Source organism: Microtus pennsylvanicus, chromosome 22, assembly GCF_037038515.1.
Source record: "Microtus pennsylvanicus isolate mMicPen1 chromosome 22, mMicPen1.hap1, whole genome shotgun sequence".
Classification (NCBI taxonomy): Eukaryota; Metazoa; Chordata; class Mammalia; order Rodentia; family Cricetidae; genus Microtus; species Microtus pennsylvanicus.
In genome coordinates, this window is record NC_134600.1 from 11,519,861 (window position 1) to 11,547,258 (window position 27,398).

At 41.8% G+C, this 27,398-nt stretch overlaps 2 protein-coding genes across 3 annotated transcripts; both read left to right on the forward strand.

The window, feature by feature from the left end:
- The first annotated feature begins 2 nt into the window (after positions 1 to 2).
- Poglut2 (protein O-glucosyltransferase 2) lies at positions 3 to 13,554 on the forward strand. The gene is made up of 10 exons (XM_075956111.1): positions 3 to 697; positions 1,781 to 1,986; positions 4,619 to 4,824; positions 5,006 to 5,083; positions 6,981 to 7,153; positions 7,274 to 7,511; positions 9,607 to 9,816; positions 10,409 to 10,498; positions 12,503 to 12,610; positions 13,321 to 13,554. Exons 1-10 carry the CDS (start codon positions 516 to 518, stop codon positions 13,336 to 13,338), a joined length of 1,509 nt encoding a protein of 502 aa, XP_075812226.1. The 5' UTR covers positions 3 to 515; the 3' UTR covers positions 13,339 to 13,554.
- Positions 13,555 to 17,891: 4,337 nt separating this feature from the next.
- Positions 17,892 to 27,288, forward strand: Tex30 (testis expressed 30). 2 transcript variants are annotated; one of them, XM_075956198.1, is made up of 6 exons: positions 17,892 to 18,014; positions 21,601 to 21,674; positions 22,073 to 22,303; positions 25,006 to 25,057; positions 25,670 to 25,875; positions 26,838 to 27,288. In XM_075956198.1, exons 2-6 carry the CDS (start codon positions 21,660 to 21,662, stop codon positions 27,009 to 27,011), a joined length of 678 nt encoding a protein of 225 aa, XP_075812313.1. In that variant the 5' UTR covers positions 17,892 to 18,014; positions 21,601 to 21,659; the 3' UTR covers positions 27,012 to 27,288. The 2 variants fall into 2 exon arrangements, with proteins under 2 accessions (XP_075812313.1, XP_075812314.1); XM_075956199.1 differs by having other exon boundaries at positions 17,921 to 18,014; positions 21,587 to 21,674; positions 26,838 to 27,162.
- The last annotated feature ends 110 nt before the right edge of the window (positions 27,289 to 27,398 follow it).

A 27,398-nucleotide genomic window follows, 5' to 3' on the forward strand; every position in this document is an offset into this window, starting at 1 on the left:
GAAAAGCAGGGGGGGGGGGGGATCCCTGGCAGGATTTCCGCTAGTCCTATGGTGGACTACATATCCCAGGGAGCCGAGGGCCGGGGACGCGTGTCCACTTTGACCCACTCATCCACTAGCAGAAGATCTTACTAAGCCGGGCCGCCGCGCAGGCCAATCCTTCGCCTCCCACCTTGGCTGGAACCTGCGACGGATTCGTCCCCAAAATGATGCTCTAGTGGCAGGGGGTAACACAAGTTTGTCATTGTCCAGAGAAAGAGGATTCTGCGGTTCTTACCCGGTTCAGCAAAACGAGTGGAGTTTTTCTCCTGGACATGCCAGCGCTTGGGGTGTGACATTCTCTGGCACAGTGGAGACCCGCGCTCCGACCCCGCACATCAAGCAACACTTCAGAGACCTGCTGCTTTTTTAGCTGCAGCTAGCACTGGCCACCGTGCCCCTACCTACCCAGGCTAGCTCCGTCCACTTAGCACGTTGGCGTTTATCCGTGGATCTTCTGACAGTCGGTCTTGTAAATGTTCAGCATTTCGCTGCTTTCCTGCCTTTTTCTGGGGACTGTGCCAGCACTTGCCCAGACCGGCGGAGAGAGGAGACTGAGCCCAGAGAAGAGCGAAATATGGGGGCCCGGGCTAAAAGCAGACGTGGTCCTTCCAGCCCGCTATTTCTACATTCGGGCAGTGGATACCTCAGGAGAACAGTAAGTGGAGAAATGGCTCCTCAACTATTTGAGATCGCAGGTTCAAATTACAGAGTTCTTGTTGCTCTTTGTTTTGGTTTTTGCCCCTCATTTTTATCTGCCTCAACTTTTCTCCAGACAGTTTACATTCCAGAATACTTTAGTACTGTGTACATCTGGTTATAACAGGCTTTTCTTTCCAAATTATTTTTCTCTGTAACTTTGAAAATGATTCCGAAATATGTATTCAATAAAGTATAAAATATTGCTATAATAACAGTTTTTTCCTTAGCTGTTTAGATGGGACTCGAGGCTAAACAAAACTCCTTTATTTTTTTTTAAGTGTTTTCCCACAAGCTGTTTTAAGAAAGATAGTACAACTGGGAAAACTAAATACTAAAAACTAGATACATCCCAAATACAGGAACTGTGTTGCTGATATGATAGACCAGTTATTTTGATTTTTCCCATAACTAAACATTTGGAGTACTAATATATTTATTAGAAGCTCATTAATGCTAGTATTTTAATTATGTGAATGTGAGTTGGGGTATATAGCCACACATGAGGCCAGGAGCTGGAGAAAGCCAGAGAGGGCATGTATCTCCTTGAGCTGGACCTGCCTGTAGTTGTGAGCCTTGGGACCTGCACTAAGTCCTTTTTTATATGACGCTAAGTGCTCTTAACCACTGAGTTACCTCTCCAGCACCAAGAATACTACTTTTTGGTTTTTGAGGCATTAAGAGCAGTTCTTCAAAATAAGGCTTCATCCTTGAAGTAACCATATAACGAAAGATAAATTACCAGACGTGATGAGCAGGCTGATATAAATAATTATTTTTTTTATTTGTTTGCTAAATAGATTGATAGTCTTAATGTATCCCCTGGCAACTGTCTAGTTGAAGTATTTTCTGTTATCATTATCTTCTTTTCTCGTGTTTGGTCCATCCTACTGGTTCTGGTACTAAAAGCCTAAGAGAGAAGCCAGCGACGGTATCTTAGAAGGATGTAGCGGAATGCACATCCTTCATAACCTGAACAGAATAAATAGCGTGTGTTTGCTCTTAAAATAGCCCTCCCGTCTCGTCTCTCTTCCCATTACAGGTTCACATCTTCGCCAGGTGAAAAGGTGTTCCAGGTGAAAATCTCAGCACCTGACGAGCAGTTTACGAGAGTTGGCGTCCAAGTTTTAGATCGAAAAGATGGGTCCTTCATAGTGAGATACAGAATGTATGCAAGCTACAGAAGTCTGAAGATAGAGGTTAAGCACCACAGTCAACATGTGGCCCAGTCTCCTTATGTTTTAAGAGGTATTTTGAAATGAAATTTTATGATATAGGATCCGAACACAGAAATACATGGCGCGCCATCAAGAAGAATTCCTTCAAAAAACTTAGCATGCTTTTTTCACTGAAAGAAAACACTAGCTGTTTCATTAATTGAAAGCTAAATTAGGAGACCTGCCAAAAGAGAGACACTGAGTATAATTCACTGAAGACCAAGGAACATTCGTAGAGAAGTTACTCCCTTTAGGAGTTACTCCCTTTAGACACATCAGTGAGCATAATCAAGTTTGAAGACTGGAAGGATGGCTCAATGGTGGGGATCGCACGCTGCTCTTGCCAAGGAGCAGAGTTTGGGTCCCAGCAGCCATGTAGGTGGCTTACAGCCAGCTGGAATTCTAGCTTCAGGGAAGAGGGTATCTGTCCAAAGGCACCTGCATCCATAGACACATAATTTGTAATAATAAGTGTTTTGCCATTAGAGAGGTTTTTAATGCATAATGTACAACAAGATTTTATAAATCTTTTGGAACACAGCTTATAAGAGATATAACATACCTTTATATATATATATAAATACCTTTCATATATATATGAAAATTGATGTGTATATGAATATATGAAATTGAAACAAAGTCTCAGAAAACCATACTTACCATTGAAACCATTCTCTCTTCTAGGCTGTACTACTTCAGACTTTATTTATTTCGTGTTCATGTGTGTGCAAATCTTAGCTATAAAAAAGAATCACCAGGGCTGAAAAGAACAGTGATTGCTTTCGCAAAGGACCTGGGTTTGGTTCCCAGCCCACATAATGGCAGCTCATGCCTATAACTTCAGGACAGGGGTCTGATACCCTCTTCTCGCCTCCAAAGGCACTACAGGATATACATGCAAACAAAACACCTATATGTATAATAAAAATGGAAAAAAATAAGTAAATAAAAAAATCAAGTTAGATACTTGTCATAGATAATTCTTGAATGAATGAAGGAAGGAAGGAAGGAATGAAAAGTAACTGATAATCATCACTAAAATTGCCAGTGGCACCCACCTTTGATACCAGGTCCCTGAGGAGTGCAGAGGCAAGTACCTCTGTGAGTTTGAGGCCAGTGAGGTGGCTTGAAGCAGAAAAAGGGATTGATCTTTGGTTTGGTTGTCATTGCCAGCCCACTGTGATAGAGAAATTCTATGCTATTTTTCTCTCATAAGACCAGAAGAGAACTTTCTCATTTTCCCTTTCAAGGAAGATGAAACCACAAGAAAATTGAGGATTCTTTTTTTTTAACTGTCTGAATTGTTCTCTTATATTCTAATGGGACTCCATGGTACAGTCCAATCTGCGAAGCATTAAAGTGTATATAAATTCCATTGTCACCGATTGAGTAGACCAGGATGGAATTTGAGAATTTCAGAAAGGAATAATACAGTGCCAGTGCAGATTTTATGTTACCATTTCTTTATACATTTATTTTTATAAATATATAATTAGTCACTGTGATAGTAATGAGACCATATGTTTATAGAATTATCTTCACCTCTTTATATTTCTTTTTCTCTGAAAAAAAAAGGGGGGTAGGAGTCCTTTGTTTGCTTCCGCTGTTACTAGCAATGGTTTGCCCCTTGAGAAAAATACTGTAGACACCCTAAAAACTTATTTGTATAATAAACCAGTAAAATAGTAATTTATTTCAGTTTTATTCTTCAGAACTCAGATTCTTCATTCTTTTGCCACTATTTGGTTATTATTTAAAAAAAATTTATATGTATATGTGTCTATAATGGGGGTATGTTGGTATCCCAGAGACCAGAGAGGTATCGGATCCCCTAGGCCTGAAGTTAGAGGTGGTTGTGGTTTCTAGGAACCTCACATAGGTAGGTCCTCTGCCAGAGCAGCACTCTTAAACTATTAAGTCATTTTTTCCAGCCCCACGATTATTCTTAGGTGTAGGAATTATAGAGTAAGGAATTATATATAGAGAGAGCATGAATTATTACCCATTGGCTTGATTTGCTCCTGTGCAAAGCAGGCCAGAGTAGAAAAATATAGGAAGGAGAGCTGTGAGAAGCTGGTAGGATAGAAGACAGACAGAAATTCGTGGAGTATGTTGTTATGGTAAAAGTAAAATGCTGCAGGCCCCCTAGTTGGCAGGCAGTGAGCTGCAGGTCCCGAGAGCAGCAGTCCCAGGCAGGGAGGGTGCAGTTCCCCAAGTGGCTTCATTGGGCCACAAAGGGCAGCAAGTCCCAGGCAGGGAGCCGCGTGGTAGGTGAGAGACCTCAATGGGGCAGCCAGTCCTACAAGGAGAGGCAGATGGATGGGCATGCCAGACCATGGCGCAGGTCCCCCTGGGAGGCAAGAGACAGACGGAAGGCACACCATGCAGAGTGAGGGTGGATATTTATTTGGTGGGTTATAGAGGGGCAAGGGGAGCCCTGGAGAAGAGCAGAAGGGGTAAGGGGAAGGGAAAGACAGAAGCTGCCTCTACTCTAGAGAGACAGGAAAGGCTGCAAGCAGGAAGGAAGATCTGCCTGGCTCAGCGGATGGGGGCTTGGGCTGGGCTTGTCTCTTAAAGGGACAGGACAGATCATTACATATGTGTTTACTGTGATTCAGTTGCTGAATGAAATGTTCACCACTGTGTTGTTTATGCATGAATAGGGCCGGTTTATCATGAGAACTGTGACTGCCCTTTGGAAGACAGCGCAGCCTGGCTACGGGAGATGAACTGTCCAGAAAACATCACCCAGATTCAGAAAGATCTGGCACATTTCCCTACTGTTGATCCTGAAAAGATTGCAGCAGAAATCCCAAAACGATTCGGACAGAGGCAGAGCCTGTGTCACTATACCTTAAAGGACAATAAGGTACAGTATGCTCAAAGTGTGCTTGTTTTGTTTTTCTGGACTCTGTATGTTTTGAGCATCTGATTACACATGGCTACTTTGGTTAAACATCATCCTCTGTGCAGCTTTTCACAAGTCTTTTCTTCAGCGACGTCTGCTGGGGCTTTTACACTCACTTAGTAAATGTCCAATTCTCTTCTAGGTTTATATCAAGACTCATGGTGAGCATGTCGGCTTTAGGATTTTCATGGATGCCATACTGCTCTCATTGACTAGAAAGGTTAGTAGGTCTTCTCTGCATTATGATAGATAATGTCAATCTATATTTTACAGTTTGATTTTTCAGACATCATTAACATCAATATTAGGGGTGTTCTATTCTGGTGACTTCTATTCTGCTATCCTAAAGTTTTGTTTTGTTTTCTTGGAACATGTGTTAGTTATTAAGGGCTGCTACAGTAGCTTAAAACAGCAGAGGATAATTTCTGAGGCCACCAGTCTGAAATCAAAGTGTTGAAGGGTCATACTCCTAAGACTCTGGCAGTCCTTCTGGCCTCTTCCTAGCTTCCGGTGATCCTCTATTCTTGGCCTTCCCTTCTCTGCCTCTTGTCACATGGCCTTCTGCCCTCAAGAATCTGAGTCTCGAGGCCAGCCTGGTCTAGAAGAGCTAGTTCCAGGACAGGAACCAAAAGCTATGGAGAAACCCTGTCTCGAAAATCCAAAAAAAAAAAAAAAAAGAATCTGAGTCTCTGCATCTCCTCCCATCCCTCTTCTCTCCCAAAGATGCCAATCGCATTGGTTTAACAGTTTGTTAGGGGCCAGCCTCGACAAAAATACCTTTCTCCAGAGTGGAGGAATTTAGAAATATAGTAAAGAATATGAAGACGAGAACAAAAATGATAAAACACAGAAACATATAGGATAATATCGGGAGGGAATTTCTCAGTGAGTACTGAAAATTCACCCATCTTTGATTTCCAACTGGCTAATATACCCCTGACCCCAAAAGGGAGGAGTAAAGCAAAAGACTATATTAACATACGAATTGAAAGTCACGGGCTACATTCATCACTAGACCAAACACTCTGTAGGCAAACCGCTCCCTGGGTGGAATCCCAAGTGATTTCCATTAAGGGAACTGTTGGAACCTTAGACTTTTGTTTTAGGTAGGAACCGACTTCTTTTCTACTTCAGGAACAGGAGGTCTGGCAAGTAGCCACACCTGTTGACAACAGCTTTGAGATAGCAGAACTCTCTGATTCACTACTAGGTGAGACCTTTGTTTGAGTTAGAAGCACAATAGCATTGAATGAACTTGAAACAAGTTCCTCACTCTCTGAATTTTGGCCTCTTTGGGCCTCTACAACAGCCCCCCCACACACACACACACATTCTTGTGTAGCTTCATCTAAACTAATTAAATCAAGAATGTCTGATTTCCAAATAAGGTCACTCTTAGGCATTGGGGTTTAGGACTGAAGCATGTCTTGTGGGGGTAAGACAATCTATAGCAATGCCACATGGAAAGAAAATGTCTCAGCCTTAAGTGTTGTGTTTCCCAGCAACTCTCCCTCCCTCCCTCCACTGTCCTCTCTTTCATTCCCGCCCCCCCATCTCATTAGAGTCTCTTGGCAGTATTGGAACAATAGAAAAATTAACTTTGCCAGCTTCTTGGTTTTATAGTAAGTCTACTGGCCAACTTGGACACCACAGAAAGCAAACTGAAGCTATTTATCCACGTGACCATTTTCTGACCAGTTTCTGTTCATTTAATCTGAAGTCATCGTCCTTGCCTACAGTTGGAAAGATTGGCCTTTTAGTTGTACACTGACTAATTTTGTTAAATCAACATACCAAATGATGGGTTTCATTGTGACGTTTTTGTATATGTACATCATGTGCTTATACGTATGGACAGCAAATGCCTCTGTCCTTTCCTTTCTCCATTTTTGGAGGCAGTGTCTTTCCCAGGCTGGCCCTGAGTTCATTATGTAACCCAGACTGGCCTCACATTAACTATATAGCACACTGGCCTCCAGTTCATGTTCCTCCGGCCGCCTCTGTCTCACAACTGTGAGGATTACAGAGAGGCACCATCTCCTGTTGTTAGCCGACGAGTGTGTGATCGTGTGCCGTACAAATACTATGAATAAGCTCTTGTCCTTCCCCACCCCCAGGTGAGAATGCCAGATGTGGAGTTTTTTGTCAACCTGGGGGACTGGCCTTTGGAAAAAAAGAAATCAAATCCGAACATCCAGCCCATCTTTTCTTGGTGTGGCTCCACAGACTCCAGGGATATCGTGATGCCTACCTACGACCTGACTGACTCTGTCCTCGAAACCATGGGCCGGTGAGACATGGTCAGGGTTGACCCCGGGCCTTGGTTTGCTCGCTTTAGGGAGTCCTTTTCTGTCTGTTCGCGTGAATTGACAGTTTGGGAGGAAGACGTGTTCCGCTTCCTGTCTTTTAGAGTCAGTCTGGACATGATGTCGGTACAAGCTAACACGGGGCCTCCCTGGGAAAGGAAGAACGCCACAGCTGTGTGGAGGGGCCGTGACAGCCGCAAAGAGAGACTGGAGCTGGTCAAACTTAGCAGGAAACACCCAGAGCTCATCGATGCAGCTTTCACCAATTTCTTCTTCTTTAAGCATGATGAGAGCCTGTATGGGCCCATTGTGAAACACATTTCGTTTTTCGATTTCTTCAAGGTATGACATCGTCTGCGGGATCCCTTTCTGCTTTCCAATTTTATATGTATAAATGACACCGTGGGGAAGGGAACTAGAGTCTACAAGTTCCAGGGGATGAGGAAGTGTCACAAAACACAATGCTTACCGAGAAAGGGGCCTGAGTCTGGGTTCTCCACGTAGCATTGATGCTGAGTAAGCATTAGTGGAATTTAAGAGCCTGCAAAAAAGCTATATTGTGGGACTGGAGAGATGGCTCAAAGGTTAAGAGCATTGCCTCCTCTTCCAAAGGTCCTGAGTTCAATTCCCAGCAACCACATGGTGGCTCACAACCTGTAATGGGGTCTGGTGCCCTCTTCTGGCCTTCAGGCGTATACACAGACATAATATTGTATACATAATAAATATTTTTTTTTTTTAAAAGAAAAGCTATATTGTTTCCCAGCCATCCCTTAAGATAAATGCATGTTGGGTCAAATGTATGAAAGTCACTTTAGGAATACTTCTCCCCCAAATCACAGCATCACAAGAAGATATAAGACAGGTAACCAGGTGAAACCCATCCACATGTTCTGGGCCTTCGGGAGATGGCAGGTGGTTTTCTGTGCCTTGGGTGTAGATTCCCTGTGTTTCCCAGGGAGTAACCCTCTTTCTGATAGCTTCTTTTCAAACGGTGGGTACCACCCAACTCTCAGGCCCTGTAGTTGGTTTCTTAGGTTCTTTGAGTCAACAAAAAAGTAGGAGAAAACAAGAGACTGGTGAACTCTTCTGCTTTGTGGATGCTGGACATTCATTTGATGGGTTCTATGTCAGTAGGTAGACCTGAGGGGTGCTATTAATTCATATGCTGGCTTTTCTCACCTATGTATATTGAAATGACTTTTTTAAACATTTATTTATTTATTAAGTATACAGTATTCTGTCTGCTTGCATGCCTGCAGGCCAGAAGAGGGCACCAGACCTCATTACAGATGGTTGTGAGCCACCATGTGGTTGCTGGGAATTGAACTCAGGACCTCTGGAAGAGCAGGCAATGCTCTTAACCTCTGAGCCATTTCTCCAGCCCCTTGACACGATTTTTTAAGTGTAACAAAAAAGAGATGATTAGGCGTCCCTTCTCAGAAGATGTGGAGAGTGTGTGTGTGTTCATGCCTGTTTCTGTGTTCATAGGTGCATGCATGTGTCTGTGTGTATAAATACCAAAAGATCTTGAATGTCATTCCCCAGCAGCTATACACCCTGAGTTTTTATACAGGGTTTCTTCCTAGGCCCGGAGTGTGTCGAGTAAGCTAGACTGGCAGGCCCGCAGGCTCTAGCGACCCACCTGTCTCCCTGTCCCTAGCGCCAGCATTACAAGCATGCGCCACCATCCCAGCTGTTCTCCAGAGGTGCTGGTCATCCTCTGGTCCTCATGCTTTCAAGACAAGCACTTTACAGCCTGAGCCTTCTCCCAGCCCCAGAGGCAGGATTTCGTCGCTTGGTTTTATTCTTGGCCTGGTGAATGTTCCACATCTAGGGCTATTGGTTTCCATAGTTCTGCGCATAGTATTATTCATAGATGTCCCTAGCCCACAACTTATTAAGTCACTTACTATATATATGTAGCCCTGACGTATTCTAAAAATACTGTTGACATGACACAGAACGTACTGTCGTAGATGCACGTGTTAATCAACAAAGTAGCAGAGTATTTGCAAAGCCACACCGCTACCTTTCCTTATGGGGTAGCCTCAGGGCATCCATATTATTAATTTGCTAGCTGCTTCAGTGTTAGATCTGTAGCTGCGTTATAGCCGGTGGTGGTGGCTCATGCCTTTAGTCCCAGCACTCGGGAGGCAGAGGCAGGCGGATCTCTGTGAGTTCGAGGTCAGCCTGGTCTACAAGAGCTAGTTCCAGGACAGGCTCCAAAGCTACATAGATCTGTAGCCGTGTTTGGGAAATTTGGGCCCATATCAAATGAACCTTTCGCTCTAGGTCAACATAGTATATGATAAGAACACTCATTAAATGTTAATGGGAAAGTCTGTCTGAGGATGGCAAAGTGATGCATAGGACAGGGAAGGAAAAAGTAGAAACGGGAACAGAGTGAAGTCTCTTATACGCTCTTGCTTTGCAGCACAAGTATCAAATAAATATCGACGGTACTGTGGCCGCGTACCGCTTGCCCTACCTCCTGGTAGGCGACAGCGTAGTTCTAAAGCAGGACTCCATCTACTACGAACACTTTTACAACGAACTGCAGCCCTGGAAGCACTACATTCCGGTCAAAAGCAACCTGAGCGACCTGCTGGAGAAGCTGAAGTGGGCAAAAGATCATGATGCCGAGGTAAGGCCATTCTCTTAGCAGGCTTGCTCCTCCTTGCAGAACCGCAGCACAGGGGGGTTGGAAACATGCCTGAACTCTCATGTTTAGATACAGCTTCTGCCTATACATGGGGTGCTGCCTGACCAGGGGTCATCCGCAGGTCCCCTCAAGGGGAACGTAACCACACCACTTTAGATTAGCTGACCATTCTGCTGAACTCTGGCGTTGATAGTATAGGGGCATAAGCAGCACACATCTGGCAGTAGATGTCAGTAACCACTAAGCTTGAGGCTTAGGGTCTGCTGAAAACTGAAGGGAGTGAGAACACGCAACTCTGTCCTTGATAAGTTATTGTTACTTTGCTGGCGTCCAGCGCCTCTTACCAAGGCAGGCTTATCTCTAAGACTTCCCACATGGCAACTTGGACTTCAAATCTTGCAAACCTCTCTGGGTTGAACAAAACGTACACTGTGAATTGAGCCTTTGCTACTTAAGGCTACTCCCAAAGATAAGTTTTCTGTCTCATCCTCCTATGTGGTCTGAAGGTCTGTTTACATGTGTCTGCAAGAGAAGGAGTCAGCTCCGTTAAAGGGTGTTCTTTTAATTCCCATAGGCAAAGAAGATAGCAAAAGCAGGACAAGAATTTGCAAGAAATAATCTAATGGGCGATGATATATTCTGTTATTACTTCAAACTTTTCCAGGTTAGTATTTTCGCTCACTCACACACACATACACACACACACACACTCACACACACACACTCACACACACACACCTTTCATATTGCTTGTGACTAGATATGTTAGATATGTTATAGTCAAGCAATAGTTCATGTAAAATTGTCTAAAAGTATATTAATATAAAGGCATATGTGTGCCACTTTAGTAAGAATTAGACACAAATACTAAGCTATAAGTATCTAGGCTTGGAGTGTAGCTTAACTATACAGCACACATCTATTATGTATGAGGCATTGGGTTGAGTTCCAGGTACTGTAAGGGAAAATTAAAAAAAAAAAAAACAATGTTGAATACTAACAGTGTAACAGCATCAAGTGAAAAGCTTTGATATTAGGCCTAAGGGCCTAGGCTCGGGGGTGGAGCTTAAGGAGGAAAAGGCCTATGGTTTGATAGGTTGATAGTTCAAGGGGTCTTTGACCGTACTCCCTCAAACAATCCCAGGCTCATCTAATTTGGGGGTTAGGCAGGGTCAAACCTCTTTAGTACTTGCGTGGGGGAACTGCTTGGCAATACTGGGTACTATAGGTAATCAAGCAGTCAAACTATGAAAAGGTCTTCATTCAACAAAGTACAAAGTGTAATCTTGGCTCCAAATAACATACCCTTTCTTGAAAATTATTTTCATGGACCAGGAGTTTATAAATTGTTATTGCAACAAACCTGATGATTTAAAAGGCTTATCTTAAAAAAGAACGCGGAAGTAAACAATAACAGTGGAGCTGAATTGAGATTCTTATCTTAGAAGTCCAAATATCAAACACCACATCTTAGGCTCTGCTACAGAGGAAAGTTGGACTGTCTCTGGTTTGTACTGGTCTATCTTAGAACCTTCCCTAGAGGGTAGTCAAGGGATTCAGAGAGAGCAAAACCAGTGAGCTAGACTAGGGGGCTACAGCCCGAACATTTCCCAATCCACTGGGTTGTGTCATTTTTTTGGCTAATGTGTGGCATCCACGCCTAGCACAGTGCCCCTTGCAGAATAGGAATGTAATCAAGAAAGGTGATGACTCAGACTTGTGCAGCCTTGGTGGGGAAGGAAGAAGTGGACTGTGTTCTTCTAGGGAGGCTTCTGTGCAACATTATCTTCACTTAAAGCAGAAGGTAGTTACAAAGAAATATTTAGTCATACGAATTTGCAGTTTCGGGCTGGAGAGATGGCTCAGCAGTTAAGAGCACATACTGTTCTTGCTGAGAACCTATCACCCATGTGGGACTGATCATAACAGCCTGTAACTCTTAGCTTCAGGACACCTGACCCCTTGGCCTCTGCTGGCAATTCATATTCATGCACATACTCACACTCAGACGCATAATTAAAAACAAAGCAACGTTTTTTTTTTTTACATGTGAATATGCTAGATGTAGTGGCACACACCTGTAATCCTAACACTCGGGAGATGAAGACAGAGGATTGCTGCAAGTTTGATACCGGTGTGATCTACATATCAGTAGGCCAATGGTAGTGATATCCTGTCTCAAAAACTACAAAACAAGATGGGGCTGAATGATAGCTCCCAGCAGCCCTGTGAGGATCTATTTGTGGCAGGATTTATCTGTATTCCCAGCATTGGGAAACAGAGACAAGAAGAGGCACATGGCTAGCCAATCTAGTCCATCAGTGAGCTCCAGGTTCAGTGACCCTCCCTGCCTCTAAAAGTAATGTGGAGAGAGACTAAGAGAGACATTTGATGTCCTCCTGTAACATTCAGATTACATACACACACACACACACACACACACTCACAGAGTTGTCTCATAATGGGTATATTTGGAATGGGCAGCCAGTGTTCACTATACAATCAGTAATGTATTGAGCATTTAGGATAGATGTGGAGGACACTGTAGGTAACAGTTAACTACATATGCATTAAAAGAATGCTTCACTTGTAAGTTCCTGTGTGTCTCCTTCGGGGAATATACTTGAAGAGCTGCTTACGGAATGCTTTTCTCATTGCTGTTGAACAGGGCTATGCCAATCTCCAAGTGAACAAGCCCCAAATCCGAGAGGGTATGCAGCGGGTAGAGCCACAGTCTGAGGATGACCTCTTCCCTTGCACGTGCCATAGGAGAAAGGTAACAAGACTAATCTTCTGTCTCCACTGGCGTGAAAGAACCAGTCTGTGTAATTGCTCACCGCCTGTGAAAAATGCACAAGCTCTGAATGCTCGTTAAACTTTTGGTAGCTATTGTCGGCCTGGTGGGACTCTACACTGTGGCTGTCTAGGAGGAGAAATTCTGGTTCTTTGCAGTTTTGTGTGTCTATTTTGAGAAATGATTCGCCACTAACTCACTGGCCCCGCGGTGGTACATCATCTATGTTAATTCCTGTCTGTGCTGTATGAGTCACCAGAGCCGGTAATGAAACGGATTCAATGTCACACAGTTTCTCTTTGCTCTGCATGAGATGAGGCAATTTCATTTCCTTTCTATTTCTTATGTGATTTAGTTAGAATTGGTACCAGATCATCATCTTCCCCCAACTATTGGAAGTTTGAATCGTTCTCTGTCTAGGCCATCTCTTCACACGCAGTATCTGTAACACAGGTGTAGCGGTGACACAGACCCCTGGGTATTGAAGCTCTCCATCACTCACTCCCATGAAGCCTAGTGTGATTTTGTACCTGGTGGGTGATTCTGGCCCTCCAGAAATAGTCCTGAGTCCTTAAGATACCTAAAAGGAAACTTGGGTTTTTTTGTTTGGTTGGTTTTTTCAATTGTCTGGTATGAGTATTCTTGATTCTAAGATTTCTTAGTGGCTCTTAAATTTTTCTTCTTAATTACAGACCAAAGATGAACTCTGATGTGCAAAATATCTTCTATTCAAATGATGGTGCTCCGAAGACACTTCTTAACTGTAAAAGAAGATTATTTTTAAGTATTAATCCAAAAACAGTGTAAAATCTATCAGTGACTGTTTGTGTTCTCAGAGTGTGTCTTCTTAAATGCAGTATTCCCATGACTGTCTTTTACAAAACATTTTTAAATTTTTATAATAAAACCACCTTTATTTTAAGGGCCTATTTTGTACCAATTATTAACTATGAGTCGAAGAAGGAAAGTCTGGGCCCTTGATTCCGGCCTGCTGACTGCTGGCTTTGAATCAGACAGACCTCCAAAAACAGAACAAAACCCACCTAATTGTGGTGGTTCATGCCTGTAGTTCCAGCACTCCCGAGACTGAGGCAAGAGGACCGCCATGAGTTCAAGACCAGTTTGAGTTGCATGTCAGGCTGGCCCTGGAAGACGTGTGACTCTCTCTTAAAATACCGACAACTCTGTCTCTTTTGAACTGCTGCATCTTGGAATGACTATTCATCCAGTCACGGCCAAACCTCACTGTAATAAAACATGGTAGAACTGCCTTTATCTGGCCTCTTCCTCAGCTGTAGTCAGATCTATTAACCACCAACCAACATGAACCCTGTCACCGTTCACCCAATGCTTGTTTCCTTCCTGCCCTGGTATTTGCATTTCCCTTGGTGTGGAAGCCAGGATCCATTCTTCTTTGTCCAGCTCATTTCAGAAATGTCACGTCCCTGTCACCATCCTTTGCCATAATCGCCTATAAACTCTCCCTTCCACCCCAGACCTTAAGCATCTTGAGTACAGAGACCATTCTTTTTAGGGTCTGACAGATTTCCCTGGTCCTGGAAGGGGCAACAGATTTAAAAGGACTAATTACTTTAAAATGCAATTAAAGTAGCAGCTGGAGGCCAGGCATGCTGGTACAAGCCTTTTAGGCCCACCACACGTTTCTCCTCCAATTAGACAAGTCCCACCCACATCATAACAGTCAATCTCCAAGTCTACTGATTTAAATGTTGTTCTCATTGAAAACTGCCCTGGCAGAATATCCAGAATGCTTGACCTTACGCCAGGGAATGGCCCGACCAAGTTAACCATCACTAATGGGAATTCTCACGATGCATGTTTATTGAGCACCTAATATGTCGTCAGATAGTGTATAAGTTCTAAAGATAGATCAGGGAATAGTTTCTGTCTCTTCTTGGAAAAAGAATGGAAACTTAAAATCAATAAACTAATTAAGTATGGGCTGGAGAGATGGCTCAGTGGTTAAGAGCTTTGCTTGTTCTTCCAAAGGTCCTGAGTTCAATTCCCAGCAACCACATGGTAGCTCACAGCCATCTGTAATGAGGCCTGGTGCCCTCTTTGGGCCTGCACTATATACATAATAAATAAATAAATTAAGTATGGGTTTGTGGCTAAAAGTGGTATCACAGGAATGCCTAGTAGAGTCTACTTAGCACTAGTCTAAATATGCTAATTGGATATTGACTGTTGCTATAAATTATGATAAGCCACTGCTAAAAACATTAAAAATTTACTAATTTATTAAAGTTTCTCAACCAGAAGAACTTTAAATAGCAATTTTTTTCAGGTATCTATTGGAACTGTTCATATTTTTTAATATTTTTTAAATATGTTTATGGTTTACTTACTTTATTTATGTGCATTGGTGTGAAAGTGTCAGATCCCCTGCAACTGGATCTTTAGACAGTTGTGAGCCACCATGTGGTGCTAGGAATTGAACCCAGGTCCTTTGGAAGAGCAGTCAGTGCTCTTAACCACTGAGCCATCTCTCCAGGCCCCATATTCTATTTTTCTGGTTTTGTTGCATTCATTTTTCATGAACTACAGTAATAGCATTTTAATTTTGAAGCAGTGTAAAAATCCATAATCATTATTTCTTTGGTGATGCTGAATTAGTTGGTACAGTGATTTAGACATTCAATTTTTTTTCTCATTTTTTACTTCTTGAGACTTTCATACCATGTGGTTATTTAATTTGCTTTAAGTTCTTTTCTTTTTTTAAGACATGGTCTTAGTAGGTAATCATGGTTGGCTTGGAACTCACTATGTATAGCAAAATGACTTCAAACTCATAGAGATCTACCTGTCTGTGCCCCCTGAGTGCTGGGATTAAAGGAGTGGACCACCATGCCTGGCTTTGACTTAGAACATTTTAAACTACCCACAGAGCAAATCTGGCCCACTACCCATGTTTGTAAAGCTTCTAAGATAAGAATAATTTCAAGAAAATATATATTCCAGTACATGCAGAACTCAAATTTTGGTCCATAAATAAGGTTTTATATTAGTTTCCTATTCTGTGAAGAGAAAAAAAAACTATCACATACTTAGTCATCTAAAACAACGTACGTGTGTTCTTACAATTCTGGAGGTCGCAGTCTGAGATCAGTTTTCCTGGGCTAATGTTTAACTGGTGGGGCACTTGCCTTTTTTCTTCTAATTCTGCCTTCCTAACATTTCTTGCCTTGGGAACCCTCCCTCCAGCTTCCTAGCCTGCAGCCTGACGTCTTAAAGTCTTGCTCTGCTTCTCTCAACACAGCCTCTGAACACTGCAGCAATATGGTTCACAATACTCCACATGTCCATGGACTGTTAAATCGATCCATACAGCTGTTGCATGGGATTCAGTGATAAGTTGGTAGGAAGAAGCAGAGTAGCCTTGCAAGATGCTACATGCAAGATGACAGATGAAAGATCTCATTCCGTGACTCGATTTACATGAACTTTACATCCAGAAAAGATAAGTCTATACACACAAATCATGTTAGGGGTTCTCTGGTGTCCAAGGTAGGAAAGGGGAGTGGCAAGTGTCTTCTAGAAATGATATGTGCTTAGAACTTGATGGACGGCTGCAAATGACTGTATAGTTACCGGACATCACCAAATTGTGTACTTGAATTGAAACTCAGGGCAGACACAGAAAGCCAATAAAGCATAGCTAGAATAGCAGACATGAACTAGCAATGGAGCTTAGTGGTGGTATATCTGCATGGACCACGTCTGGGGTTCCATCCCCCACAACCCAAAGAAGTGAGGAGAGAGGCTTGGGGCGGGGGAGGAAGGAAAGGAATGGATGGAGGGAAGGAAGGAAGAGAGATTAGCAGACAACAAGGAAGTGTTAACTGAAGGTATTAAGACTCTAACTTGAGAAAGCCCTTGTGATAAGCAATTTCAGCCAATTGCTTCTTAGTATGTACTGTGCCAGGAAAGAGGGCTGGTGAGGAACCTGTCTGACTCCATTTTAAAGGCAGGAGCCATTATGCTGTATTTTTTTAAAATAAGTTTCTTTTTACTGTGAGACTTGAGTAGCTCTGTTCCTGGAACCTGACCTTCTCCACCCTATGACCTTGATATGTTTTTGAGTTTACCGGAACCCTGACCCTCCCTGAGCCCTCCTAATCACTTGGTGATCACGTGATATTTTTAAATGGCTTTTTTTTTTCATTTTGTTTCTTGTATTTTTTTTAATTTCCATATTGCTCCATTGTCTCCCCTCTGTAAAACTACTCACTGGCCAGCTCGTGGGTGCACCCTAATAAAAATCAAGCTTGCCTCAAATTAGGCTCAAATTGTGGTAGTGGTCTTATTCTCGAAGTTGGGATTAACCTAGGTACTAAAATCATTGTGCCTGAGGGGGATTCATTCAGGAAACATTTGCCTGGCATTATCCTATACCAGGAGTTTCGGTCAAATTACACACACACACACACACACACACACACACACACACACACACACACACTGACACCACTAAACTATCTTTTCATCAAGGAAGTTTAAACTGAAAAAGAAAAAAAAAAAGACAGAAAAAGAGTGAAGACCTAAGTAAAAGGTGCAATCTGATGAGCTGGAACAGGTTAGGGTGAGGAGTCTCTGAAGAAGGAAGTGCGGAGGTACTGGGTGGTCGGTCCTAAAGCTTCAGGATCATCCAGTTTCTGTGAGTGCACAAAGGTGGTAGCGACACAGCCTTCGGGTGACCAGTTTAGGCAGTCAGTGTTGGGGGGGGAGCCTTAGCCTAGCCTGGCACAGGTGAGAGGCATCCAATCTTTTGACACTGTTTTGACTTTTCCATCTACAAAGCTCACATTGAACCACGCAGTCAAGCTGCCAAAAGGAAAGCAAGTCGCAGTAATAACACCAATAATAAATTAATTAGGAAATATGTTTTAAGTGCACGATTTTGTCTGGGGTCGCATGCATAGCTTGTCCTGTGCGCATGCGGCAGCGGGGTGGACGCGCCTGAAAGCCTAGCGGATAAGGAATCCACGGCGGGGCGAGGGGAAAGGGCTAGCTAGTCCGGGCTGACACCACGTCTAACCAAAGGATGAACGGACCGGAAGAAGCTGAGGCGGCGACGCGAGCGCGGCTTTCCCGCGCTGCTCGGCTGCACCAGCGCCCTGAACTCCCGCTCCCAGCTCCCCGCCTGCAGGAGGCGGGGCCGAGCTCCGGCGAAGGAGAAAACTCTCCTTCCCGGCGTGCCGCGCGCGCGTCCCACGAGCCGGGGAGGGCGGAGCCTGCGTGCGCGTGCGCAGGGGCGGGCCGCGCTGACGGGGGAGGTGGCGAGGCGGTCGCTTCGAGCGTGTTAGTTCGCTCCCCGAAGAGAGTGAGGGCGGTTGGCGTCCGGCGGTGTCTCGTGCGTTCGCTGGTAAGCGCGGCGGCGGCGGCGGGAAGCGGGGGCAGCGGGGCCGCTCCGGGCGGGCCGCCCCTCGGGGGCTGTCGGTCGGGGGCCGCCCGAGGCGTTGGAGGAAGCCGGCCGCCGTCGGGCAGCAGCCCCGGGAGGGCGGACACGGGGTGGGTACGGCGGCGGCGGGCAGGAGGGGGGCCGGGCCGCGGAGACTCGTCCGTCCGTGGGCTGCCGCGGGTGACCGGAGCCGAGCCTCCCCGCCAGCCGTGAGAGGCTCCCGCGGGAGGGCGCCTGCCCGGCCCGGGGCTTCACGTCCGTTGAGCGAATCCACGACGATTCCCGTCGACCCCTGACCTCGGGTTTGGATTATTATTATTATTTTTTTCTTTCTCGTTTGGTGAGTCGACCCCCGGTAAGACTCCCAGTTTTGTTCGACCGGTGACAGCCGACGTATTTGCTGCAGACGTAACAGACAATACTTTTATTTTTTTAAACTGGAAGTCAGGTGGCCCGGGTGTTTTGACGGCTGAGTGGAAGGTAGGACCAGAAAAAACGCTGCCTCGGAGTATAAGGAGCCCCTCCCCCCCCAAACTCTCCCCCTTGCTGATCAACGGCGTTTAGAACCGGTATCCCGTCAACCGCATTTAAGGGTCAGCATTCGGTTGTCACCTTGCATCTACCGGGTTGGTAGCTGTTTTCTCCATCTGCTGGCTGTGGACGTTGAGGCGGAGCCAGGCTTCGGTCCTCCCTTATCCTTCCAGAAAAAAAAAAAAAATGCTAGAGATAAAATCGACACTCATCCCTTGCTTTGAGCTGTTACCCTCGGGACGTTTTCAGGGTTACCGAAGCAGGCTAGAAGAAACGTGTGCAACAGTCGTGAAGAACAAGTTGATCATGAACTCCGGAGCCGCGCAGAGTTTGTCCTTAAAAACAAAACCCCAGGTTAATCTGAAAGAGCCTTCTAGGTTGATGGTAAATGGAAAACCTGCTTCTAATTTTACTGCTTTCTGAAATGTCATCGAAATTACAGGGAAGGATGTTTGGTTTTTTGTTTTGTTTTGGGTTTGGGTTTTTTTTGAGACAGGGTCTTGCTCAGCCTGGTCTCAAACTTGCAGTGATTTTTTTTTTTCACGTACTGAGATTATAGGCATACCCACCCAACGTGGCTCCCCCTCTTTTTTTTTTTTTTTTTTTTTTTTTGGACACTGGGATAGAAACCTTGGGAAATAGAGAAGTTGAATAATGAACTCTTAAGAAGCAGTGGCAAAACCAGCAGTGAGGGACGCAATAAAACTCGTCAACTGGCGTGAATAAATCATACCATTCAGAACACACAGAAACTGGCAGCACCAGATAGAGTTGGAAGTGTGTTGATGTGGGCAGAGGTGGAGGACTTAGGAAGTGTTAGGTTAAATCTTTTTAAGGAGCAGTCGTATATTTAGATTCCTTTTCCCCTTTCACACTCTTGAGTGCTTATGTCCCCCATGATTAGAAGACAGGAAGGAGGCTTATTTTGACAAAAATAAGGGTTTGAGGGTGGTGGTGGTGCAGGCCTTTAATCCCAGCCCTTGGGAAGCAGAGGCAGATGGATCTCTGTGAGTTTGAGACCAGTGTGGCCTACCAAGCTAGTTCCAGGACAGCCAGAGCTGTTTACACAGAGAAACCCTGTCTCAAAAAAAAAAAAAAAATTTTTTTTTTTTGACTAGAAAATCCAAGACAGGTATTTGTAAAGATATATTTATGAAAATGAGGGTCAAAGCCATAATTTCTTCATCTACTTCTCTTTCAACTTCCAAAACTTTTTAGTATTAATAACTTCCAGACCCAAGACAGTAGGGCTGGGATGAACAAGACAATGAGGAAACACACGCGCACGCACACACACACACCAGTTAATGGTTGCTCCTGGCAAATAGTAAGGAATTTAATAGTAAATTAAATGCAAAGAGACCTCACTATTTACATTTTTATTTTTTTTTAATTTTATACTGGGCGCTTGGGAGATGTTCCGACTGATAAAATGCCAGTTGTAAAAGGTGGGAATATTGTTTGATCACCAGCATCCATTTAGAAACCAGGCCTAAACTGGGTGAACCCAGAGTAACAAAAGCTTATTGGTTAGCCAACCAGCTTACCCAAATTGCTGAGCTCCAAACTCAATGAGAGACCTTGTCTTAATACATAAGAGTAGTAGAGGAAGACACCTAGTGTTTACTTCTGGCTGACACATGCAGGCACACAGATATGTGCGCTTGCACATACACACATGCAACACAAAAAATTGATGTATGTGCTGCCTGTTATTAAAATGAAAAGTAATTTTTTAAAATTATGAACAGATTTGATGTAGCATTTCCTCGCCTGTGAAATTTTCTTACAAATATACCTATAAGTAGATATACCTGTAAGTATAATATCACCTAGAAAGAGTCACAAGAAGCAAGTAATACCGGTTTCCTTGAGAAGAGTTCTGAGTGCAAGGCAAAAGTGGAATGAGTCAATATATTCTTGGTGTCTTGTGAGCTTTGAGCCATATTACTGTGTACCTAGTTAATAAACAAATGCCAGTGAAGGCCTATGGATGATAATGGAAATTCTGGTGTAAAATGATATGCTGAAAAATGAAAGCTCTCTTAAAATGCAAGGGAATGGATACTGAACAGCAGTCACAAAAACTACAGTGGCTTGCACCCATTCATGCTTAATGGTTCTTCAGATCAGTTGTGATTTAGACTGATTTCCAGGCTTTAATTTGACTTCAGAATTGCTTAAACTCTCTTCATTATGGAATTTTTGCTGAAAATGAAAAACTTCCTGGGATAGTTTTTCTCTATGGTTCAGGGTGAAATTCAGTGCTAAATTTCTAGGAATTTGCCATAGCTCAACTCAGAAGTGGCACTTTGAAATGTTTCAGTAGCCAAACCCAAAGCCAGTAGGATCACATAACAAAGACTGTGGTTACATACTTCTGCTGAAAAGAGGGAATGAAATGATGAAAATTATTTCATAGCTGCAGGGAAATTAAATTAAAAATGGTCGAGATTATATGGAAAAAGGAATAATGAAGAAAATTATTTAGTAGATATATAGAAAGTAAGTTGGAGTAAGAATGAATATTCTTTTTGGTTTTTTGAGACTGGGTTTCTCTGTGTAGCCCTGGCTGTCCTGGAACTATCTCTTGTAGACCAGGCTGGCCTCGAACTCAGAGATCTGCCTGCCTCTGCCTCCCTAGTGCTGAGATTAAAGGTGTGTGTCACCAACACCCAGCAAGAATGAAGATTCTTACAAATATATATTCTTATAAATATATTTCAAAAATATTTTTGTAAAGGTGCAGCATCCTATTTGGAGTGAACTATTCTAAGGCCTCTGCATCAAAGTATCCCATTTGCTTTATCTTATGTCTGCCAGCTCCTGTAATTAGTTTTGAGTACCCATAAAACTCTTGAAAGTGATACAAGAGTAAGTAATAAATATAGATACCAGTTTGTAGAAAACTACTAGTTTCTGGTTGTGTTTATTTCAGCTTTTGAATGTGCTCATTCATAGTTTGGGGATCATTCCCATGTCTGACAACTCACCTTTCACAACAGAATCTTCTTTTCAGGGAGATGTCATTTGCTTCTTGGATGTAATGCACTTTGTGTTTATTATTCAACAGTGAAAATGAGTCATACGGAGGTAAGATAGTATCATGTGTTCTGTATCTTCAGATTAAACTTTTGGGGAGATGGGAAATGGGTTAATAATCAGTTCTGTGTAATTGTCTTATTTTCAGTTTGCATGGTGAGAGGCAGTACAGAATTAGAGTGGGGGAGTAAAAACTATGTGACCTTGAGCAAGTTACTTAATCTGTTGTGCCTTATCTGGGAAGTAGCAATAGTGCTTTCCTTGTAGAATTATAAGGAATGCTTACAAGAGTTGATGCAGAGCACTTAAAGCACCTGACAGTAAACAGTTCTTAAATATATCAGGACTTGTTTGGAGGCCATGATTCTTACAAAACAAATACATGTATTTATTCAGTTGTCTAAATAGTCAAGGAAATAATTTGATCCTTTTATTCTCTTGAATTTTAGGTTAAATTAAAAATACCTTTTGGAAATAAATTACTGGATGCCGTTTGTTTGGTACCTAACAAGAACATAGCATATGGAATAATTCTTACACATGGAGCATCAGGAGATATGAATCTTCCTCATTTGATGTCACTGGCATCCCATCTTGCATCTCATGGGTTTTTTTGCCTAAGATTTACTTGCAAAGGCCTTAATATTGTACATAGAATTAAGGCATATAAAGCAGTTTTGGTAAGAAAAATATATTTACTTGTAACAAGGTTCTGCTTAAAATTCTTCATAAATTTAAGGTATTTTGTTATCTAATTTTTAGATAAAAATAATTTCTAATTTCCTTAGAAACGTGGCAGTGCACGTAGGCTATTAGTGTTCATGTTTCTCTTTTTTTGTCATCAGTTGTTTTCACGGAGATGAAGGCTCACATCGTCAGTGTTCTTTCATGCTGCTGCCAAGAAAGCTATGTAGAATTTTCTCACTGGGATGATGTGGTCTTAGAATATAGTTATGCCAATCTAGGTTATTAAACCTACTGTACTATTATGCATACACAAATATGCCACCATTCTATGCTAGTATTTTCATCAAATTTGAAACTTCTACTAGCTTTTAAAATACAGTTCTTTATCAAGTTTACTGTTTACCACTCTAGTTGGAGACACACACTTGGGAGAGGGGAAACCTAAAAATGAGGTGGACTAAAGTCTCGTGCAGTTGCTAACTTTATTTAGAGTTTCAGACAATTTATACTCTGAGAGTTAAGAATCGCATGAGTAAGGTGTTCGCTTACAAGGACAAGCCACATATGGCAAAAATACGTTTTTCCATCTAGCGGCATAGAAATAACAGCTGAAGTAAACTCCTTCCTAGCCAGTACAGCTGGGAGGAGCATAAAAACCCATTCCAGGAACAATTTTGTGTTTTGAAGAAACTGAGGTTACAAGAATCTAATCTTATTTTCTTGGCATTTTCTCACAAGCACTCAAAATTCTCATTTGACTCCATTCTTGGACTATGTTCCGACTTCTCCCCATTTTTATTTTAATAAAATAATATTAAATAGGATAATTAAATAGGATAATAAAATAATAATAGGATATCCAGAGTGGTTTTGATTTGAGATGTTTTAGGTAAATCTAATTGTCATTTGATTCATAAATTTATAAATTGTTAAATATCCTGTAAACAAACAAATTATAATAGAATGGTGGGAACATTGGAATTTTCTGCCACCAACAACAGAGATTCAAACTGGCCAGTACTATTAGTTACAGTATCATATTGATCAGGAAATTGTGAAGAATAGCTTGGAAGGAGGCCCATATGATTAATTGTTTACATTGGGTCCTGCCTTTATTTACTAATTGAACTGGAACAGTAAGGTAAGCAATATTTTATGGCTCTTGTGGTGCAAATAATCCAAAGGATTATCCTCTTGTGCTGTAATAGCTGTAGGAGACAATTTAGTGGAGAAAATGAGTTCGAAGGCAGTGAAATAATCCACTTGAGACATAAATGTCTGGATTCAAATAGCTGTAGGTTCCTCCTTTCCTCTGGAAATAATGTGTGAGGACTGTCCAATGCCGTCTTTCCTTCTAGGGTCTTAAGTAGATTAGTTAGTGTGTAATTAGGTAAGAATTTTGATTTTGCTGAAATTGGCACAGGAAGTACCAAGCGACAGCTCATGAGGCCAGGGAGACGTCAATGGAGGAATTACTTTTCCCACCCGTGCTCTAGCTTGCCTGGGTTGTAAAGTTAGCTTTTACATGGGATCTCCTAAATTCTCACAAAAAGTAGAGACAATTCAAGATTAAATCAATTATCATATTCCTCACCCCATACTTCAAGGTCATTTTTCATACAATGGAGATAAGTATTTAAAGGAGGCTCCAGTAAGGGGGCTGAGGCAACAATTCCTGGCATTTCTGTTTTTTATTTTATTTATTTATTATTTTTACTGCACAGGGAAAATTTCCTTATTTGCCTCTATCAATTTTAAGGTCTAACTATTCAGGAATTATTTCTTTATCATGATTAATGAGTATTTTAATAACAGTTGAAATCAATGCCCATGTGACCCCAAATTAAAAAAGGATCTTTTACTCCTTGCTAAATGCCTTTATAATATTTTAAACTCTATCTCATACTACTTCATGTAAAATTCCTTCTTAAAACCAGGATTATAATCATAACCAACTTTCAAGCAATCTAGTAGTTGTGATTTTGATACTTGTGGTCATTATTTCTTTAGGAAATTATGCACAATTTGGCGTACAGCAAAGTCTTCCCTAGTTTCTGCCCCGTTTGGCTCTCTCATGGCTGACTTAGGTCCTTCCCTGTTCGGGTGCCACTTGTTTACCACTATGGAGGTGGTGAGACCTAGGAGAAAGGAGCCAATAAATTTAGACAGATGAAAGCCTCATGAAATAACCAACTTTGTTTAGAGCATCAGATGATTTATATTCTGCGTGTTAAGAAAAGTCGAATCACGTAAGATGTTCAATCACAAGAACAAGACACGTTGCAAAAACATGTATTTCAATAGAGGCATGTGAATAACTACAGCTGAAGTAAATCCACTCCTATCTGCTGCACCTGGGAGACCCATGAAAACACAGGCCAAGAACAATTCTGATTTGAAGAAACTGAGGTCACAGTACTCGTTTTCTCACAAGCACTCAGAATTCTCACATAACTCCATTCTTGGACTGTGTCCCAACAGTTTACTGCTTGAATATTTTTATGAAGGCAAATTGATTTTCCCTGACATATTAGCTGACATAAGGATTAATAGTGAACACATGACAAGAAGAGGAAAGAACTGTATCTTCGGTAAATTATGTCTTTGCATAAATTTTTGTATATATCAGTAATGACAAGAATATCCAGTGGAGTATGACATGAAAGGAACTGATAATTTTTTTTGATTTATCTAGAATTACCTAAAGACCTCAGGAGAATACAAACTTGCTGGTGTTTTTCTTGGAGGTAAGCTTTAGTAATAACTTCATTATAAATATTAAGACTGCTAGCAGGAGGTTAATTTAAGAAATAATTTGTTTTAGCTGGGTGATAGCGCACACTTTCAATCCCCACACTTGAGGCAGAGGCAAGCGAATCTCTGTGATTTGGGGGCCCGGCTAATTGATCTACAGAGTGAGTTTCAAGATAGCTAGGACTGTTAAACAGAGAAACCCTGTCTTCAAAACAAAACAAATTATTTTGTTTTGATACATAACCTTGATACTTTATTAAGCTTTATATGCTTAAGGCATTTATGTGTTTAAATATAAAATAAGATTCTCTTATTCACTACATTTTATTACTCTTACAAATGATTCATTGAGAGTTTCTTCACCCTTTTAAGTATTGAGAAAAATAATTGTTTCTTTTTAAAATTTGGGGTAAGCTAGATCAATTTTTAGCTTTTCATAAAGCTGTAAGATTCCATTAAAAGCATTAAAATTTATTGCTTGCTGCTCTTCTGAGTTGTGATTTTTTTCCCTCTGTAAGTATGAAGAACAGCAAAACTAATTTTACCATGCCATTGCTACTATTGTATGTAAATATTTATTTCTAACTGAGCTTAATTGGTTTTAGGTCGTTCGATGGGATCAAGAGCAGCTGCTTCTGTAATGTGTCACACTGAGCTAGATGACACTGATGATTTTGTTCGAGGTCTCATTTGTATTTCTTACCCACTGCACCATCCAAAGCAGCAGCAGAAACTCAGGGACGAAGATCTCTTTCGTATAAAGGATCCTGTACTGTTTGTGTCAGGTTCAGCAGATGAAATGTGTGAAAAGGTGAATTGAAACTCTGTATTTGTATGAGTAAACTATATTAGAGGCAAGATTATTGCCTGCCATATTCAGCTTCTGGACCTGGTGACCCACATCTTTAATCTCAAACTCAGGAGACAGAGGCTGGTGGATCTTTGTTAGTTCAAGACCAGCCTTGAATATAGGGAGTTCCAGTTCAGCTGGGGCTATATCACCCTGTCAGAAACAAGACAAAAAAATGCTTATGTCTAATTTAGTTGTGTGTCTTTGTTACCCTGTAGCTTTGTAGCACATAAAAATAAAAGCATAGGGGCTGGAGAGATGGCTCAGTGGTTAAGAGCATTGCCTGCTCTTCCAAAGGTCCTGCGTTCAATTCCCAGCAACCACATGGTGGCTCACAACCATCTGTAATAAGATCTGGTGCCCTCTTCTGGCCTTTGGCATACACACAGATAGACTATTGTATACATAATAAATAATAAATAAATAAAAGCATACTAATAAAATGGATCTCCCTAGAAAGGGATTTGGTAAATAGATTTCATCCTTATTTGAAGAATTAGTAATATCTGATTGTTATGATTTGAGAGATACCAGGGTATACATTTGGTTTATCATTTCAGCTTTGTGGCAGATTGTTATTGTCTCTCAAGTAAGCGTTAGCAGAATTCATATATTACTGAATATTAGCTAAGTATTATGGACTACTGTTTTCCAGAACACACAGTTTTCTTGGGAGAAAGATTTTTGGGAAAACAATTTGAATAACTCTCACTTGCCTAAAAGTTTTCCTTGTCAACAAATGCTTGGTGTATTCTGTTATAGGACTGTTTGAGAGAAGTGGACTGACACTGCTGTAGATACCTCGTTATGTACTGCATTGTCTCTAAAGTTGCATGTAGAGCAGGTATTTAGTGAGTCCTCTGGAGGGAGTGCCCGTCCAGTACAGATGAAGGAAAGGTAATCTTTTTCTCTTTCCTCTTTAGAACTTGTTGGAGAAGGTGGCACAGAAGATGCGAGCTCCCAGTAAAATCCACTGGATTGAGAAGGCAAATCATTCCATGGCAGTGAAAGGACGGTCGACAAATGATGTCTTCAAAGAAATAAATACACAGATCTTGTTTTGGATCCAAGAAATCACTGAAATGGACAAGAAATAATTGTCATTAAAAGCCATGTTATTTTGAATAAAAGTATGGTTAATTTGATAAAGAACAGTATACCTCTCAGCATTGTGAGATATATTTCAGACTAATGTTCTTTAATGTTGCCCTATTTTTGAAACATGGTATTGTGGAAATATCCTTTACAAGATGTCTTTTGAAAGCACTGTTATAGTTATATGAAGATAATGTACAAATATTGAAGGTTGTTTATAATTTATTTTCATTAGTATAGTTAAGTTTTGAAAAATTAAACATTTGCATTTTGTTAAAATGGTGCTTTGTCTTACTCTGAAATACTAAGAAAATGCTTCTCAAAAGAGAAAAAAGTGCTGGCAATATGGCTCAGTCCTAAAGGGCTTGTTATACGAGCATGAGTGCTCA